Source organism: Macrotis lagotis, chromosome 1, assembly GCF_037893015.1.
Source record: "Macrotis lagotis isolate mMagLag1 chromosome 1, bilby.v1.9.chrom.fasta, whole genome shotgun sequence".
Classification (NCBI taxonomy): Eukaryota; Metazoa; Chordata; class Mammalia; order Peramelemorphia; family Peramelidae; genus Macrotis; species Macrotis lagotis.
The window spans coordinates 584,921,967-584,939,092 of record NC_133658.1 but is presented as its reverse complement, the minus strand read 5'-3'; the positions used below and the strand labels follow the sequence as shown (position 1 = coordinate 584,939,092).

General features: G+C 35.1%; 1 protein-coding gene across 10 annotated transcripts in view; it reads right to left on the bottom strand.

Annotated features, from left to right (window-relative positions):
* Nucleotides 1–3,119: 3,119 nt before the first annotated feature.
* Nucleotides 3,120–17,126, bottom strand: part of CEP63 (centrosomal protein 63) — a 76,906-nt gene continuing 62,899 nt past the window's right edge. For 6 of the 10 annotated variants that reach the window (XM_074214815.1, XM_074214818.1, XM_074214814.1 and 3 more), the window contains 6 exons: nucleotides 15,247–15,361; nucleotides 14,741–14,938; nucleotides 13,663–13,749; nucleotides 8,905–9,110; nucleotides 7,993–8,278; nucleotides 3,120–5,565 (listed from right to left, as the gene is read on the bottom strand). In XM_074214815.1, coding sequence (XP_074070916.1) covers nucleotides 5,407–5,565; nucleotides 7,993–8,278; nucleotides 8,905–9,110; nucleotides 13,663–13,749; nucleotides 14,741–14,938; nucleotides 15,247–15,361 — 1,051 coding nt within the window. In that variant the 3' untranslated portion in view covers nucleotides 3,120–5,406. Of the gene's footprint in view, nucleotides 5,566–7,992; nucleotides 8,279–8,904; nucleotides 9,111–13,662; nucleotides 13,750–14,740; nucleotides 14,939–15,246; nucleotides 15,362–17,126 lie in introns of those variants that run through there. The other 4 variants (XM_074214819.1, XM_074214820.1, XM_074214821.1 and 1 more) reach the window with 4 other exon arrangements.

Sequence of the window (17,126 nt, the reverse complement as noted above, 5' to 3'; positions counted from 1 at the left end):
GTGGGCAAGATTTTCAAATTGAGGTATTTTGAAGACTATGAAGCAGGGAGGCAGGACCTCTAATGAAATAGTATCTGTAGCTATGATTGTATTCAAAGACTTCGATTTGAAAGATGTCAAATCCCACCTTTAATCCTCACTAGCTGTTTGACCCTGGCCAAGCAGCCTCAGTTCTTGATCTCTTAAATTAGGTGGTTGGAAGAGATGTCATATTCACTGGCAGGCCTCTAGCCCCAGGACCACAAAAGGCAGAGTGCAACTATAGCAGATTAAAAAGTAATTGGAAACTAAGAAAATAAAACCCAATACAATATAGGCAATGTTAATTTGGGGTTTTCTAAGTCAATATGTGACCCACAGGGATACATTTCTTTTTGAATTTTACACTACTGAACCATGACCTTTGAGGTCCCTTTTAGTTCTAAATCAAAAAACCTATGTTCAAAAATAATAAAACTCAACATAGGCAGAGCAGTTCACAGAGTGACTTATTTAAAAACAATCTGGAGAGGTAGATTGTTGAAATATTCTAATCCTCATGTTCCTGAGAAAAAGAAAATTGGACTTTAGAAAAATAAAGGAACTCCCTTCAAATCAGAGTTAAACTTGAAATACAGGATTAAAACTCAGGTCCATGGTTTCCAGGCTTGTATTCTTTCCTTACTGCCTCAAAGAAAATGAAAGAAATGACAACAATCATCAATTTTTCTAGTGTAGTCCAGAGATAACATCAGAGAAACAGAGAGAGAGAGAGAGAGAGAGAGAGAGAGAGAGAGAGAGAGAGAGAGAGAGAGAGAGAGAGAGTTACAGTGGGGGATAATGCCTTAAATTAGGAGAAACCCAAGTTTGACTCCCAGCCCTATGAGCTGTGTGACCAAAAAAAAAGAGTGTTATTAGCCTGACAGACTGGCAAATCAGAGATTCTGACTCAGATTATAAGAGCTAGGAGTGGAAATCAGAAACCCCATAGTCCCACCTCTCCCGATGTAGGCACCCTTTTGGCCCACATATTCTATGGATTCCACTAGTCCAAAATTCATGGAGAGAAAGTAATTGCTTACATCAAGGAAGAGATTTTCCTACCCAAAAAGAGAAGTAGATGGAAAAATGCCAGGAAGTGCACTTACAACTTATTTGTAGGGACAATCTTGTGTAAGGAGCCCTCTAAAGGAGTCAAGAGGATTGAGTTCTAGCTGGGAGGGATATGAAAAAGTATAGAATGTAGGCTTTATAGGCTCAGATGTTGTGAACCAGTCCATTAACCTCTAATTTTCAAAGGCCTTTTCAAACCTCACTCAATTTCTGAGTTTCAGTTTTTCCACTGAAATAGGAATAACTATACCTCCATAGTTATCAGGGTTGTTGGGAAAATCAACTGATATATGTATGCAAACCTTAAGGGATTGAACAAATTTCAGCTATTATTAACTAACATCTAGGCTTACTCTTCCCACACTACTCAGATTATCAGACTCTCAGTCCCTAGAGAATGGCTCCTGCTCATCCCCTTAGTACAACTCTCCAAAGATTTATGGGTTTTCAAATATTTTCTTTTTTTCTCAAAAACCTTCATCTGCTACATTCCCCCTAATATCACCTCCCTGATGTCACTGTCTTCTTCAAGAACCAAAATCAATTAATCATCTCACTAATTAGTATCTCCTCCACTATCTATGAACCAATCAACACCAATTAGATTTTACAAATGGATATTTACTGAGAAGGCAGAATAAGGACTAATGGATAACACCCTAAAACAGAAAGTATTCTATTACATCAGTTTCTGGGGAGAGCAGACTCAAACTTAAGTGATTGATTTAAAAAAATCCCCATAAATTTCAGTTCTCAATGTGACATAGCCAATGGATGAGCCACCTTGCTTAAGCAGGTCCATGCTCTGGGCTGTCTCCTCATGGACTTGGCTACTACTGTTATTGGCCCTCATTGCTGAAAGGCATCCTCAATGGTGTTTCTGCCAATGAAGCTCCTAAATTCATAACTGGATTCATTTTATCTCTGACACTCATTCACCTAAAATCAGGAGAGAGTACAACTCAACAGAAACAGATTTGCCATGTGTTCACAACCACATGGTTTCTGGGTAGGGGTATCCAAGAACAACTACTGCTACCTCCTTTCCTCTCCTTTCCCCCAACCTGCAAATCTACAGCATTTCTTTCCTATCCTCACTTGAAAGTTGCAGCAAAAAGAGTTCAACTGCTTGATATATTTGTATATACATTCAATTCTAACTCAGCAGCAAATAAAATGGTCTTTCATTATATAGTAAGCCAATAGGGGTTAGAGAATACTTGCATAACAGGCCCACCAAACCTCCCAGCAGGCAGAGCATATTATGAGTCCTCTCCAGATTTGGGCAGGGGGGCTCATTGGTTCCCTTTACATAAGAATTATTCCATTTTCATCTTGCTCCATTTTATCTACTAAGGAGAACATTTTCCAGACCAGGAAGGAAAGAACAAAAATGACTAATAAGTTGGAATTGATGAAAAGCAATTAGATAGGAAAAAGTGAGGCTGATAATGAATTCAAGTCACCAAGCCAGAATGAATTGCTTTCTAGGATACTTAGAGAACTAGTCAATATGAATGCTGAGCCACCCACCATTAGTGATCTTAGAAAAATCATGGAGGTTTTACTAATGGGCTGAAGTCAGCAACCAAATATTTTTGGTTTGTGGTTAAAGATTGGTTCATAAAAATTTATGGACATATGCATAATTTGTGTGATGTATTATTTCTTCATTTTTCTTTTAATGTTCTTATATCTTCATTAATAGTATTTGCTGATGTAAAAGTAAAATTGATAATGAAATTAAGAGTGAAATAAAGAAAAATGGAAAACTGAAGTGCTGTCAAACCGAAGATAGGCAAGTGTCCCAATTTTTCATCCCAATAAAAGAAAATAAATTCTTTGAGCTCCAGTGAGTTTGAATTTGATTCTAGGCCAGATATTAGAATATATTATTGAGAAATGGTTTATGAGCATTTTAAAAAGTAAATACTACTCTATAAATCAGTATGGGTCATGCCAAATTAAGTTTAAACCAGTATCATATACACAGTAATTATTTCCTCTAAAAGAAATGATAAAACACAAAACACTCTCTACACATTTTTTTTTAGATTTTTCAAGGGTTAAGTGGCTTTGCCCAAGGCCACATGGCCAGGTAATTACTAAGTATCTGAGGTCAATTTGAACCCAGCTACTCCTGACTCCAAGGCCAGTGCTCTATCCACTGTGCCACCTAGCCACCCCATCTTAACACATTTTGAAAAAAAATTCTCTTCCTCCTTTTTAAAAGCTCAAATTTAAGGAATTTTCCTATTCATTGAAACTTCTAGAATCTTATCCTTCACAAAGCATGCAATAAAGCAAGGCCTATCTATATATTTACTTTTGCAATTTAATACCATCTCATATTAAATAACATCCCCTAACAATGGGTCTTTTCTAAGATTCTGTCTTCTCCCTCTCAAGAGTCCTTGTCCTGGATGAGGTGAGATGTCAGTGTAAAAAGTTTTTTTGAAACTTTTTTAATGTTATTTTTTGTAATCCTATGTATTTTCTTTTATGCATTAAAAATATTATGAGTTTACCAGTCAAAAGGATCCAACACACATTCATTTTCTCTCTCTCTCTCTCTCTCTCTCTCTCTCTCTCTCTCTGTCAGACTTCATAAATTCAAAAATCTATTATGTCTCAGTAGATGACTCCCAGATCTACATACTCCCAGCCCCAAAGTCTACCCTGAATCTTTTGCTCCTCATTGTCAGTTGCCTATTACACATTTTAAATCATATGTACCTTAAACTAGTCTTTTCTGTAACACGCATATTGTCACACAGATTGTGATGCTACCTAGGTGTTGATTCAAATGGGAATGTCTAACCAGATCAACTGAATTATTCATTAAACCCTTCTTCCAAATTCCCATTTCTGCCAAAATCACCACCATCCTTTTAGTCTCCAAGGTTTAGAATGTCGACATCATCCTTGACTCATCTCTCCTTCACTCCACAAATCCAATCAGTTTCCAAATCTAAAAGTCCTTTCTACTTACTATTAATTACTATCTTCAGTCAGGTTCTCACTACCTCTCACCTAAATTGTTGGTCTTCCTGCCTCATCTTTCAAAATTCTCCAGTCCTTCCTAGTTACCAAAGTAGTTTATCTTAAGCAGAAATCTGATTATGTGACAAATTTCAGTGGACTTCCTATGGCCTCCAGAATTATAAATTTCTTAGCTTTTGAAGCCTTCCCCAACTTGGTCCCCATCTATTTTTCCAGCCTCACTGGACATTTCCCTTCCCACTTATCGCAGTCAATTAAATTGGCCTTATCTCTATTCTTCATTCCAGTTACTCCATCTCCTGTCTCTAGCTGAGTCCTGTGTCTGGAATGCACTTCCCTACTACTTCTGCCTCACAGAAATACTTTTCTCTTTTAAGATACAGCTCAAGCACCATCTTCTACATGAAGCCTTTTCTGATCCTGCAAATTGATAAGGTCCTTCCCTCTCAAATTACTTTGTATTTAATTAGTTTACATGTATTTGCATTTATTAACCTAGTACTTATGCTGAATAAATTTTTAGATGTACTTTTTGTCTCCCTGTTAGAATAAAAGCTCAAATGGTAGGATTGATATTTTATTCTTTGCACATATGTTCCCTAAACTTGGTACTGAGCTTGGCATATAGTAGGTCCTTGTAAATAATTGCTTATTATTTGATGATGTTCTGTACCCATACTAATCATACTTGATTAGACACTTGATTTGCTTTTGTGCTTTAAAGCTTTGGTATTTTCTAATTTTGGGTGCTTTGAGATCATTACAACATTGCTTATAGAAATATAAAGTGTTACATATACAATATTTTGCCAATGAAACAGAAAAACAAACTTTTCCAAATATTATCTTTAAATATAAAATATCAGCAAAGTTAGATTGGATCATTTCCTTGAACTCCCACTATTTTCACATTTTTTCCTTAAAGAAAAAATTTCCCTAAATAGAATATACATTGTAAAATCTTTATTTTAAATTAGCACACACAGATATATTCACATTTGAATCAACATCTAAACAGCATTACATTTTCTGTTACAATAAATATGCATGTGACAGAAAAGACTAGCAAAGTCTAGGCTGGTGAGCAGATGCTATCAAAAGTCCTCCAGACAAAAAGCATGAAGGCATCTGATCATCAGCTTCAGAGGAAGGATCTTCCTTTTCAGAAGGGTTGTTTCTTCACCACTGCTTTCACTCAGGCAGTCAGTCACTTCTGTCTTCACAGGTTGTTCACATTTTGGGAAGTTCCACAAACAGAGAGGACATTTACTCTTCGGGGTTATTGTCCTTGGAGGATCTTGACATTGCAAGCTACTTTAGATTTGTGAACTGTCTCACTGTCCTTTCACTCTCTCTTTTCAACTCGGCAATATGGGCATCAAGACGTTCCAGAATATGATGAGATCGTAGTTCCTCCTCTTCCAAAAATCTTGTGGCTAATGAACTAATGGGAGATGTTGACAGGGGTTGCTAAAAAGGAAACAAAAATATTAATGCTAATTTTTGAATATATGAATGAATTTCCAGTATGACCCATTCATCAGACAGTGTTTTTTAAAGTTATCTAAATATATAGTTTATTTTTCTGAAGGTATATTTATTCTTCAATTTTTTATCCAAAGAGTAAGGGAAATCAGGAAAAAGTCTCTTCACCAAAAAGCCGCAAAGTCTCTCTTTACCCTGATGCTGAAAGATAATGACTTTTACTAAAAAAGCATACAATTATTGATCTGAAATATACCTCAAAAGATTTAGCTGCACAACTTGCTTACACAATTCCTGTTGTCTCTCTCTCCCATCAGGATTGTATTTTATGGCTACTGTCCTTTTAAACCCCTCAAAGGAAGAATAAATATTATATTCATTTAAAAGCACAAAAACCCCACAAATTGTAAAGCATAGACTAGACAAAATGAAAAACAGACAGAAGTATGGGCTAGAGGGCTGATCTGAAAATCATAAGCAAGGAGCTCAAAACTCGCCTCTCCCACATACCAGTTGTATGATCATTCAATCTCCCTGAGAGTAAGGCAGCTTTCTGAGAGTACATTACAAATGAGATATGTTGCCAATCTCATCCATGGAGGGAGTTGTGAACACTGGAAATTGCCCACAACGCTGAAAGCACAGATCCATACCAAAAAGAGAAAAACAAATCTTAGGCCAATGTTTCCTTCTAGAATATACAACTCCGCAAAACATCACATGCTCAGAAAGGGATAAACAAACCAAAAATATATCCAGGGACTTCCTGACACATCAAAAAATTACAAAGATTATCTTTGGATTTTACATTTCTAATGTAAATTTCTAATTAAATTCTAATATCTTTTGATCATTAATAAAGTCCTAACTTGGAGTAAAAGGAAGCAAAAGGATAAATGGGAGATAAGTGCCTCAAATATGGGGTTTTTTGGCCAAAAAATTTCAACAGATGACATGCAAAAAAAAATTAGTTAAGTTGTAATAATAGAAACCTACTAACCCAAACCAGAGAGAAAATACCATAGTCAGTTTGGAAGCCACATTTTAGGAAGGCTATTGGCAAAATGAAACACAACAGGAAAAGGAAAAACAGGAAATCTGAAACCACTTCATTCAAAGATTAGTTGTTAGAATGATGTGTATCTTGGAAAAAACATGAACCTGAAAGAGGTGTATGATGACTAACTTCAGGTTCCTAAAGAATGGGTTGTCAGGGGGGAAGATCAGACTCATTTTACTTGGTCTCAGTGAATGGAAGGAGGAACATTTAGGAGTAAATCTGAGAGAAGCAGCAGATTTTAGCTCAGTATGGCAGATAAACTGTATGGTATCTGGTGTTAAACTTGAAATCAGGAAGACCTGGATTCAAATTTCATTTTGGATACTGATAAGTTGTCCAACCTTAGGCAAATTATTAAGTATCTCTGAGTCTCAATTTCCTCATCTGTAAAACAGGAATAATAAGATAATAAGAGCACTTACCTCCTAGGGTTATCAAATGTGATAATGTATATAAAATGTTTAGAAAACTAATGTACATTATTATAATTAATAATTGGTATTAATGATAATAAAAAGGAAATTTCTGGTACAGTCCCAAAGAGAATGGATCCCCTTAGCAGGGAATGAATTTCCTCTCCTGAGCCTTCAAGTGAGGGCTACATAATAACTCATTAGGGAAATGCAAAGGGATTCTTTTCAGACAGGATCTGGCTTCTCAACTTCTAGGAAAGAGATGGGTCCTGCTCAGGAATGACTCTACAGTGGAATAGTTAAACCTAGGCATTGGTGCCATAGATGGCACTTTGGTCAGATGGTTAAGACTAGTGCTTCCTCTATTCCCTATGTGTATCTTCTTTTTTCTTCTTTTCTACCTTCTGCTCAGACCTCAGTTTCCTTCTCTTTAAAAGGGGGAAAATAATACTTGAATTTCCAGTATGACCATGTGCGATATGACCTGGTGATTGTAAAACTCAAACAAGAGATAATATAGTATTTAGAGAACGTGAAAATATTATATTTTAGTTGTTATTACTACTATTATCAGTTGTGCTCAGTGTTTAAAGTCATTCCTCAAATTCAAGGAAATCTAGCCTTGATTTCTAGCTAGATTCCTAAATACCTCCCAAAATCTGATAGAGAAAAATGATTTGCATAATTTTGAGGATATAGTACTTTGTTTTTAAAAGTCTGTCTTTTATTCTATCCCTCTATTGATCAATCCTTCAAAACAATAAAACATAAAAGATTTTAACGTTCTCTGTTTCAGAGAGCTTAATAAAAGGCCATTTGTTCCAAGGAAGCAATTCAAATCTAAAACTATAGCAATTTAACAACTTAAGAGATCATGCTAATCTATCTCAACTATATGTTTCCATCTTTCAGTAGAAAGTTTGTGGAAAGTTTCCATACCAAAGATAAAAATTCTTCTTGATGATTAATAACGCCATCTGACTCTGACATAGAATCGGAAAAGTTGGCCTCATTTATATCTATTGTCAGAGGCATAAAGAAGTCAGAGGTCATTGAGAAGGTAGAGCTGTAAGTGCTGTGGGGACTCAATCCAATAAGTGCACCATTGGACATAGGGTTCATTCCGACAGATAGTTGTGAGATGTTAACACCTCCCAGTTCGCCCTTGTAGTTCTGCAGTTTTTCAGTTTCTTCATATTGACTATGCTGCAATTCATGTGATCTCCTGGATGGTGGATTAAAAAACACAATTGGGCATTACAACAATTTTGCTCTTTACTAAAAAAACTTTAGTGGGCCCACTTTTTAAAACCTAACAAATCACCCAATTAGTACTATAACTTATAAGAAGTGTAGCAATTCTCACTGGGTATGGGTATTATCATTATTTCTATAAAACAGAAATGAAATTATGAGTTTTTCCATCTGATATTTGTTTTTTTTTTAATAGTGGTAGCCTATAGTGAATTAGCCAAAGGCACAGATTTTCTATAAAAAGTTTGCTTCTACTGGGGAAAGCAATGGATGAAGGAAGGCTGGGGAAGAGAAAATGGAAATGGCTGGTTGACAGTTCAATTAATCTGCATGAACCCTACACTGTGGAATACTGTAGATGTCACCATCAATCAGGATATGCTTTAATTAAAAGCACAGCACTGCTACAAAAAATTCCAAATACCTAAGAGTTTAAACATAAAAATAAGTTTTCTATATATTGCAGAATAAAATGAAAAGCTGCATTTTGGTACAAATTAAACTTCTGAGACTAAAAATTTTGTTGCTAAAATGTAATTTTAAAATCTACTTTAGGGAGTTGCTTTTAAAGAAACTTTTTTTAAAAAATCACTTTACCTGTCCTCTGAATTCTTGAGCTCAGGCAATATGCTGTGTGTCTCAATAAAAACACGCTCATAGTTATCTTGGCTCACATTGGCAGAGCCTTTCAGCCTAGACTTGGTCTCTATCAAATCCCTCTTTAGCTGTTGATTTTCAGTTGCTAAATTATTAATTGCCTTGATGTAACTATCTTGGATTTCTGTTAGAGGAACTTCCATCTCCTAATAAAAGGACACAGGCAACAGTTATTTTAAATGTACTTTTTTTGGTGTGTGAATAGAGTGCTAACATTTTATGTCTAGGTATAAATTTTTTGGACTTGGCCAATGTGGGAATTTGTTTTGCTCAACTATGCATTTTGTTACAAGGGTTTCAATTTTATTCCCCCAGAGTCAGAGGAGGTGGGAGAGAAAACAAACTCTTACTAAAAAAATTTTAAAAAAAAATTAAGTAAAGAAATAAAGTCAAAGAAATTGTGGGAGGAAAAAAATTTGCATGATGATTAGGAAAACCCATCTTATAATTTGAATCTATAAATCTGATGCTTTATTTTTCAAAATTTAAATTCTATTATAGCCCTTTTAAAAGGCAAAAAAAAATGAGGGGAGGGAAGAACCAAACTTTGCTTTGAATTGTGGAAATTTTCCTTTACGTTCTGGAATTTAAATATAAGGATGTATGTAAAAACAATTTCTATAAACTGTAACATACTGTATATACCTAGTTATTATTACTAGATGAAGAATACCTCAGATACGGTGATATTCATGTCATTGTAATTTAAAGTTCCATACTCTGAGAAAATCCCTATTGGAAGTCAGTGGTCCTATATACTCTTCTTCATATGACTGAAGGAAACCTATAAAGCCTGAACTTGAATAGAACTGAGATGAAAGGAGATTAAGTGAATTAAATGAACTAGAATTATTTTATTTTTCAAGAAAGAGATTGAAATCTATGAACACTCAGTTTGCAGGTGAGAAGGGCTGAGATAAGTTCCTTATTCTAGTAAGAATGCACTGAAAGTTCTTCTCTATTTCATAGGGAAGACCTTTGGACACGTTATAACTTTTAAAGTTCCTACATTAGTTTGATGTCTACCCTTTCGACATGAAATTGAGAGACACATTACTTCTGTGACTACAAATTTGTTCTTGAACTTTAAATATTGTGGTTAGGAAGTTTCTGAGTACTAGTCAAATTTATCTTTCCTCTTGTCCCCCATTCTCCTGCAAAGACAAAATATTTTCAGTTCACAAATACTACGTTAAATTAGGGTAGTCCCTATTTGGTAAGTTCATTTTCTTTTGGGTTTTACTTTAGTATTTTCTATTTTTTGAACTAAAATACTATTTCAAAGGTGAACAGTGCTCTTCAGGAATCTAAGAATGGAGCAATAGAAAATCAATCATAACAAAAATGCTTTTTGTTTTCTTTGATGTTTGTGAACTTTAAAAATCTACCTGTGAGAAGCACCTGCATAAGTCAATGATGACATTACCCTATGATAAATGATTCACTCAATGTCTTTTATCATGTTGACCATATGAAACAAATTTTCAAAGAAAAATATCTACTAAAGATGACTGCTATCAAGCTACTAGCACTAACTACTCTACTTCATCAAAGTTCTGAGTTTGATTATATACACAATGATCTCAAATAACTCCAGTCTTTCATGCAAAATGATCTTTCTTGAGCTTTTTGCAGTTTTTGACACTGAATGTTTATCCAGATGCCTTACAGGCTAGTCCTGAGCCCTTTTCTCTTCTATTTCACTTGAAGATCTCATCACCTCTGAAGGCTTCAATGATCAACTACAGATAATTCTAATAAGATCTACCTATCTAGCTCTAACCTCTCTTGTGACCTCCAATCTTACATCTCCCATTGTCTAGTGACATCTTAAACTGGATGCCCCCTGGACATCTTAAACACAATTATATTCAAAACCAAATTCATTTACCATTCTCTCTTCCTAATTTCTCTCTTACTGTAGAGTAAGAGTAATTCCATTATCCTCCCAGTCACCCAGGGCTTACATTCAAGGCATTATCCTCTTACTTTTCATTCCAATCAGTTGTCAAATACATTTCTAATATACATCCCCAGCCTCTGACACTGGTACAGTACTTTATCACCCTTGCATCTCTTGCCTCTAGTCTTTCCCCACTCCAGTCCATCCTCCACTTAGCAGAAATAACTAATCACTCTTCTGAAATTCAATAAACTCCAGTGGTTCCTGATTACTTTCAGGATCAAATTTAAAACCCCTCTCTTTAGTGTTCAAAGTCTTTTACAAACAGCACCTTCTGCCCTCACACAAATTCTATCTTTCTTATACCTCCATCCCTACCCTTCCATACACTGTAACTTAGTGGCACTGACCACCAGCTGCTCCTCTTACAAGACTCTGCATCTTCCAAGCCTTCATTTTCATGGGCTGTCCAAGATTTGGAATGCTCTTGCTCCTCATCTTCTCCCTCACCTTCCCCTCAAGAAATTGCTTCCTGGTCCCCTCACAGCCCCTCTAATACTCGAACTAATGCTAATACCCTTGGAGAGCATCTTCAATTTATTCTGCAGCCTTGTATTTATTTGTACATAGGTGCTTGTAAGTTGTCTCCACCATTAGACTGGAGCTTCAAAAGGGCAAAGATTGTTTTGGGGGTTGACTTTTTTGCCTTTCTTTACATCCCCAGCTCTACACACAGTGCCCAACACTCACTGACTTGGCCTGACGAATTTGATTTTATGTGTGGTGGTGGTGGTGGTGGTGGTGTGTGTGTGTGTGTGTGTCTGGAGGTTGAGCATCAGCAAATAGTACTTTCTAAAATTCTAATAAGATTTATTGTTTAAATAATTATACACAGCATTGTATTCCTGATAAAAGGAAATCTACACTACTTGAATGGAGAGTAGTTATCCCCCCTTCATCCCATCCTAACTCCCCACTGAACTTATAGAATGTAGAAACTGGAAGCCTCCATGACTACCTAAATCCAAAATTTTAGAAATAAATAAATTAAGCTCTACAGAAGTAAAATAAGGTGATTCAGTAAAAGAATGTCAGAGACAGGATGTGAACCTAGGTCTTCCAAGTTCTGATCCTGTGCTGTGTCCACTATATCATATTGGCTTGGACTGGACCATCACTCCAAGCTCCAACCTCAGTTACAATGACTCACTCCCTTTCTACAACTTAAGAGATAAAAATATGGGACAATCAATGAAAGTGTAAATATATACCATGTAGTCACTTTACTTCTGAAAATTAGATAGGCAAAAAAGTTAACACTTTTAAGAATTTCATTTACAATCTAAACAGCTGCCAAATCTTATCTACTCTACTTCACTCTCTTGAATTTATCTTTCATTCTTTACTTGCATGCCCCTTATATGAGTTCAGATCTTATCACTCCAAATAGCTGACCAACATGATATTCACTCCATTGCTCAAACTCTAGTGGATCCCTATTACCTCTAGGACCAAATACAAGTGCTCCTATTTGGCAATAAAGCCCTTTACAAGGTGGCTCCAACCCGTGAGAGGCAGCAAAGTCAAGTGGACAGGGTTCTGGACTTGGAACTAGGAAGACTGGGGTTCAATGTCACCCTGGACTCTTACTAGTTATGAAATCCTGGCCAAGTCACCACTTCCTAAGTTCAGTTTCTTCTTCCATAAAATGAATCTATGATACAATTCCTTCTAGGTTTATTGCACATTAATCTCTCCAGGGATCAATCCACACTAACTAGCCTCCTTTACTGTCCCTTCCACATTAACATGCCATCTTTTCTCTCCAGGCCTAGGCATCTGATTCCATCACCTCTTGGAATTCCTTGTTTCCTTAAAAGCTTAGCTTAAGTACCATCTCTTACAAAAGTTTTCTTCTGATGTCTGCTACGTGATTTTTCCCCCCTCCAATTATCTTGAATTTATTTATATATATTTTATATACCTATGTAATTTATACACTTAATATAAATTTTGTTTCCTCAATGTAAGATCATTAGGACAAAGACTTACCATTACCTTTAGATCTCCAGTTCCTGGCACAGTACCTGACACACTATATAAACTTAAATGCTTGTGGATTAATTGACAGAAAAAAAGTTCAAGATCAAAATAAATAAAAAATTTTAAAAGAGTTGAAAGAAACTTACACAGCCAATGATAAGCCAAAGATAATTTCTTACAGAAATTAAGGATTTAAACTCATTCTGATTTTAAAGCTTATCATAGAATAGGGCTGAGACCCTCTCTGGTGCACTGAGGCCAGGTGATAACCCTGGTTTCTTTAGGTCCTTCCAGTAAAGTGCAACCCTGAAAAGCTTCTACCATGTTGAAAAGACTTCAAGTACAGGACCAATGGCAAGCAAGGTACCTGTAATTGGAAGGATATTTAATGAATTGTTTTGATTGCAGTAACTCATGAAGCAACTCATAGCTTTAATAAACCTGCATCCATCATAAGCATGTCCACACCAATGAAATCTCCAGTGAGGTATTGTAGGAAGACTTTATATATACTTAATAATGTAAAATGGCTCATCCTGGGAACTGTGTGTTTTTTACATCACAGAATAAGATTAATCTCTATGTAAAGATTAAAAAGCATCCTCCATTTTCACTACTGTAAATATTTTCTTAATACTAAAAAAATTAAGTGTAAAATGCTAAGTACATTGTTTTCCTTCATATTTTCTGTCATGATTCCATATAGCTATTTTAAAACTTAAAAAAGTAAATACAATTCTTTATTTACATACCCCTATTGGACCACATTCCAAATTTGCCAAGGTCTCAGAAAGTTGTTTATTTTCTAACCTGAGTGCTTCCAGTTGTGTCAAAACATCCTAAGTAGAAGCAAAATTAATGAATTAACAAGGATACAAATAGAAAGGACAAAAACACCATACCCCAAAATGAATTTTGTGACATATTCTTGTGTGATGATTCTCATTTGAGAAATCCCAGAATGTTCTTTCTGCAATCAGTGCTTTTCTTGGCAGGAAGCATGACTCCTTCCAAAATTTTACCCTCCCACTGTGTTTCTAGGCATTACATAGAATTGGATTTCTTACTAATTACTACAGCATTCATGCTTTTTAAAAATAGGAACACAAAACTTTATTCAAAGAACTTGGTTTTTAGAAAGTCATTTCTAAATTTTAATTTTAATTACATTTTTAAATGTAGAGTGATTTATTCCTCAGTAACTGTAACAAAGCCATATATAAGGAAAAAATTAACTACAACATAGTAAATAGATAGCTTGGTAGGGATTATAAGGTGAAAAATTTCAGTTAAAGATACAAAGAAGTTTACAGGTAGAGCTGTCTACTAAGGGGATAGGCTAGACCTTGTATCACTGATTCCTATGTAATTGGGAACATTCAAACAGTTGATGACTAGATGCCCATATGGCAAGGAATTTTACATGGAGAAAGAGTTCCATCTAAATATATTTCTAGATGCCTGCTAAACTTGGTTTCAACTCTGATTCTATTAACTAGATTTAAAAATAAAGAAATCAGAATTTCAATCAAAAAGCTACACCTATGTAACACTGGTCAAAGTAGAAACAATTCAGCTTTTCTACCCTCTAACTCACTGTCAAAATGCTTATTTTAAATAAAAAAAAAATTAGCTACTTAAAGATGTTATTTGCCTTCAGTAATGGGACCATTCAAGTACATCTTTATATGATATGATTAAATTCATGTCACATACAGAGCATACAAAATATACTATAGGAAACCTATTTAATATAAAAAGTGATTGCTTTTTAATCCAACTTCAGGTAGAGAGCCATATATGGTCCCATAATCAGACAGATCACTATACCCTGTGTTCCAGTGCTTTGGTTTCTGCTTTTTCCATCTCTGACTTGAGCTGTTGCTCCATTTTGGAGCTAGATCCACCAACTGAAGCAATGGTTATATCACGCTGATGCAACTCCTGTGTCAGTTTGGATATTTCCATTTTCATTCCTTCCAGAGCACAGTTATACGTCTGTTCATTCTGCAGTATCTGCTCTTTCAGCTACAAAGAAAAAAAAAGTAGTACAATTTCAAAAAAAAATTTAAGAAGGAATAAATGGCTAATACAAATATTTATCTTTATTCTGACTAAACATTGATATTACCAATAAACCTACATTTTCTAGAACTCTTTAGCAGGAATGATTAATTTTACTTAATTGTCTATATAACTCAAGATACTTTGAATGCTAGTTAAATAAAACTATACTCAAATCTCAGCTCAGCCATTTATTGGCAATGTGACCTTATCATCTCTGAGTCCATTAAATGAAGTCTGTTTTTACCACAGATATATAAGCACAGCTTTACTTTTTTAATCTCCATCTTGAATTGGTTGTTAGAATCTTCCATAGCCTTTAGATCTCCATATTTTTCGACCAGTTCTTGGTTCAGCTGTTTGCATGTTGCACTCACAGATCCCAAACTAGATGACAGGGGGAAGAAAGAAAAAAAAAAAGAGTTCAAGTTTTAGGAGTATCTGAATCCTACTAGCAACAAAATCATTTTAAAACTCTTGGTAAGGAGGATTTTCAAATCTTCACCTCTACCCTTATCTTGTCATTCTCTTTCCAATTCAATAACCTCAAACTGACTAAAGAATAATTTTCTACTTGGATGTCCAATTGATCAATTAAAATTTAAAACCCCATTAACCTTAATGGACTTGTTCATTCCATGAGTGCAACAATCAGGCACAATTTTGGGATATCTGCAATGGAGAATACCATCTTTATCCAGAGGAAAAAATTGTGGAGTTTGAACAAACAGCAAAGATTGTTACCTTTGATTTAAAAAAAAAACCATTATCTTATTATGTAATTCTGCTATCTCTTATACTTTACTTTTTTCTTAAAGATAAGATTTCTGTCTCATCACATTCAACTTAGATCAATGTATACCATGGAAACAATATAAAAACAAAAAGACTGCTTTCTATGGCTGGTGTGGGGAGGGAAGTGAGATTAAGGAAAAAAATGTAAAATATCAAAATAAATAAATTAAAAAAATTAAAGGCCCTCAGTTCAGAATATTCCCAGTTAAAAAAAAAAGTACCAGCAAAGACACCAGAATTCTATCCTCAAGGTTTAAAAACTCAGGTTTTTTTTGATTCCCATCTTGCCTTCATACAAACCAACTCTTCCCCCATCCCCCACTCCCCACTCCCCACCCCATGCAAACAATGTTTACAAACCCTAATAATTCTTCCTCTCTTTAGGCTCTTAAAGGTTACCCCAATCCCTCTCTAATTGTCCACCCACCCCTCTGATCTCAATTCTTATCATTTCACTACACACTAGCAGCAAACTGGATAGAGTATTGTACCTGGAATCAGGAAGGCATGAATTCAAATCAGTATACAAATATTTTTAAAAGGTCAGCTCATTGAACCCCAGGTTCTAAGAACCCCTTACAGAAACATCAAATTTAACCATTCCTACTTAGCATTAAATTCTGACATATTTCTGCATCTTTCATGCATCATCCTTTCACATTATACACTCCTGGACTCACATGAGCCAAAGAGCATGATGATTCCCACAGACTTTCTAACTTCAACTTCTTATCTTTATATATACTATTTTCCACTTACCTAAAAGATGCCACCTATCATCATCCATAATTTTCCCATAATTTTACAGCAGGGGGTGAGAAACCTTTTTTCTGCCAAGGGTCATTTGGATATTTTTAACATCATTCACAGGCTATATTTGGTTAAACATTTAATTAATTCACCCCTAAAAAGCTTCTAGATTTATTGAATTTCTAGTCCCATTTGTGGTTGCCTTGGCAGCACCAGACCAATATAGTCACAGAACAGAGGTTCTCCACCCACGCTTTAGATACTCAAATCTTATTTCCCATCAGTAAGCTCCCTCTAATTAAACAATCATTTTCTAATCAACATCACAAATTTGTGTGTATGAACATTTACAACTATAAAAAGCATTATGTGTATATTTAAAAACATTTATGAACAAATTGATTAAAACTATTCTCAAATATTTTATGTCCAAATTTTGACTCACTCAACTACATATAAGCTCCTGACAAAAGTGATAGCAGTCAGTTTATATCATTTTCTCACATGTTTCATCTATGACCACACTCTAGGGCTGTTCAACAAATGCTTGTTAATCAACAAGATACTTGGTGTCTACAATGACCCATTCATTTAAACCAATATAAAA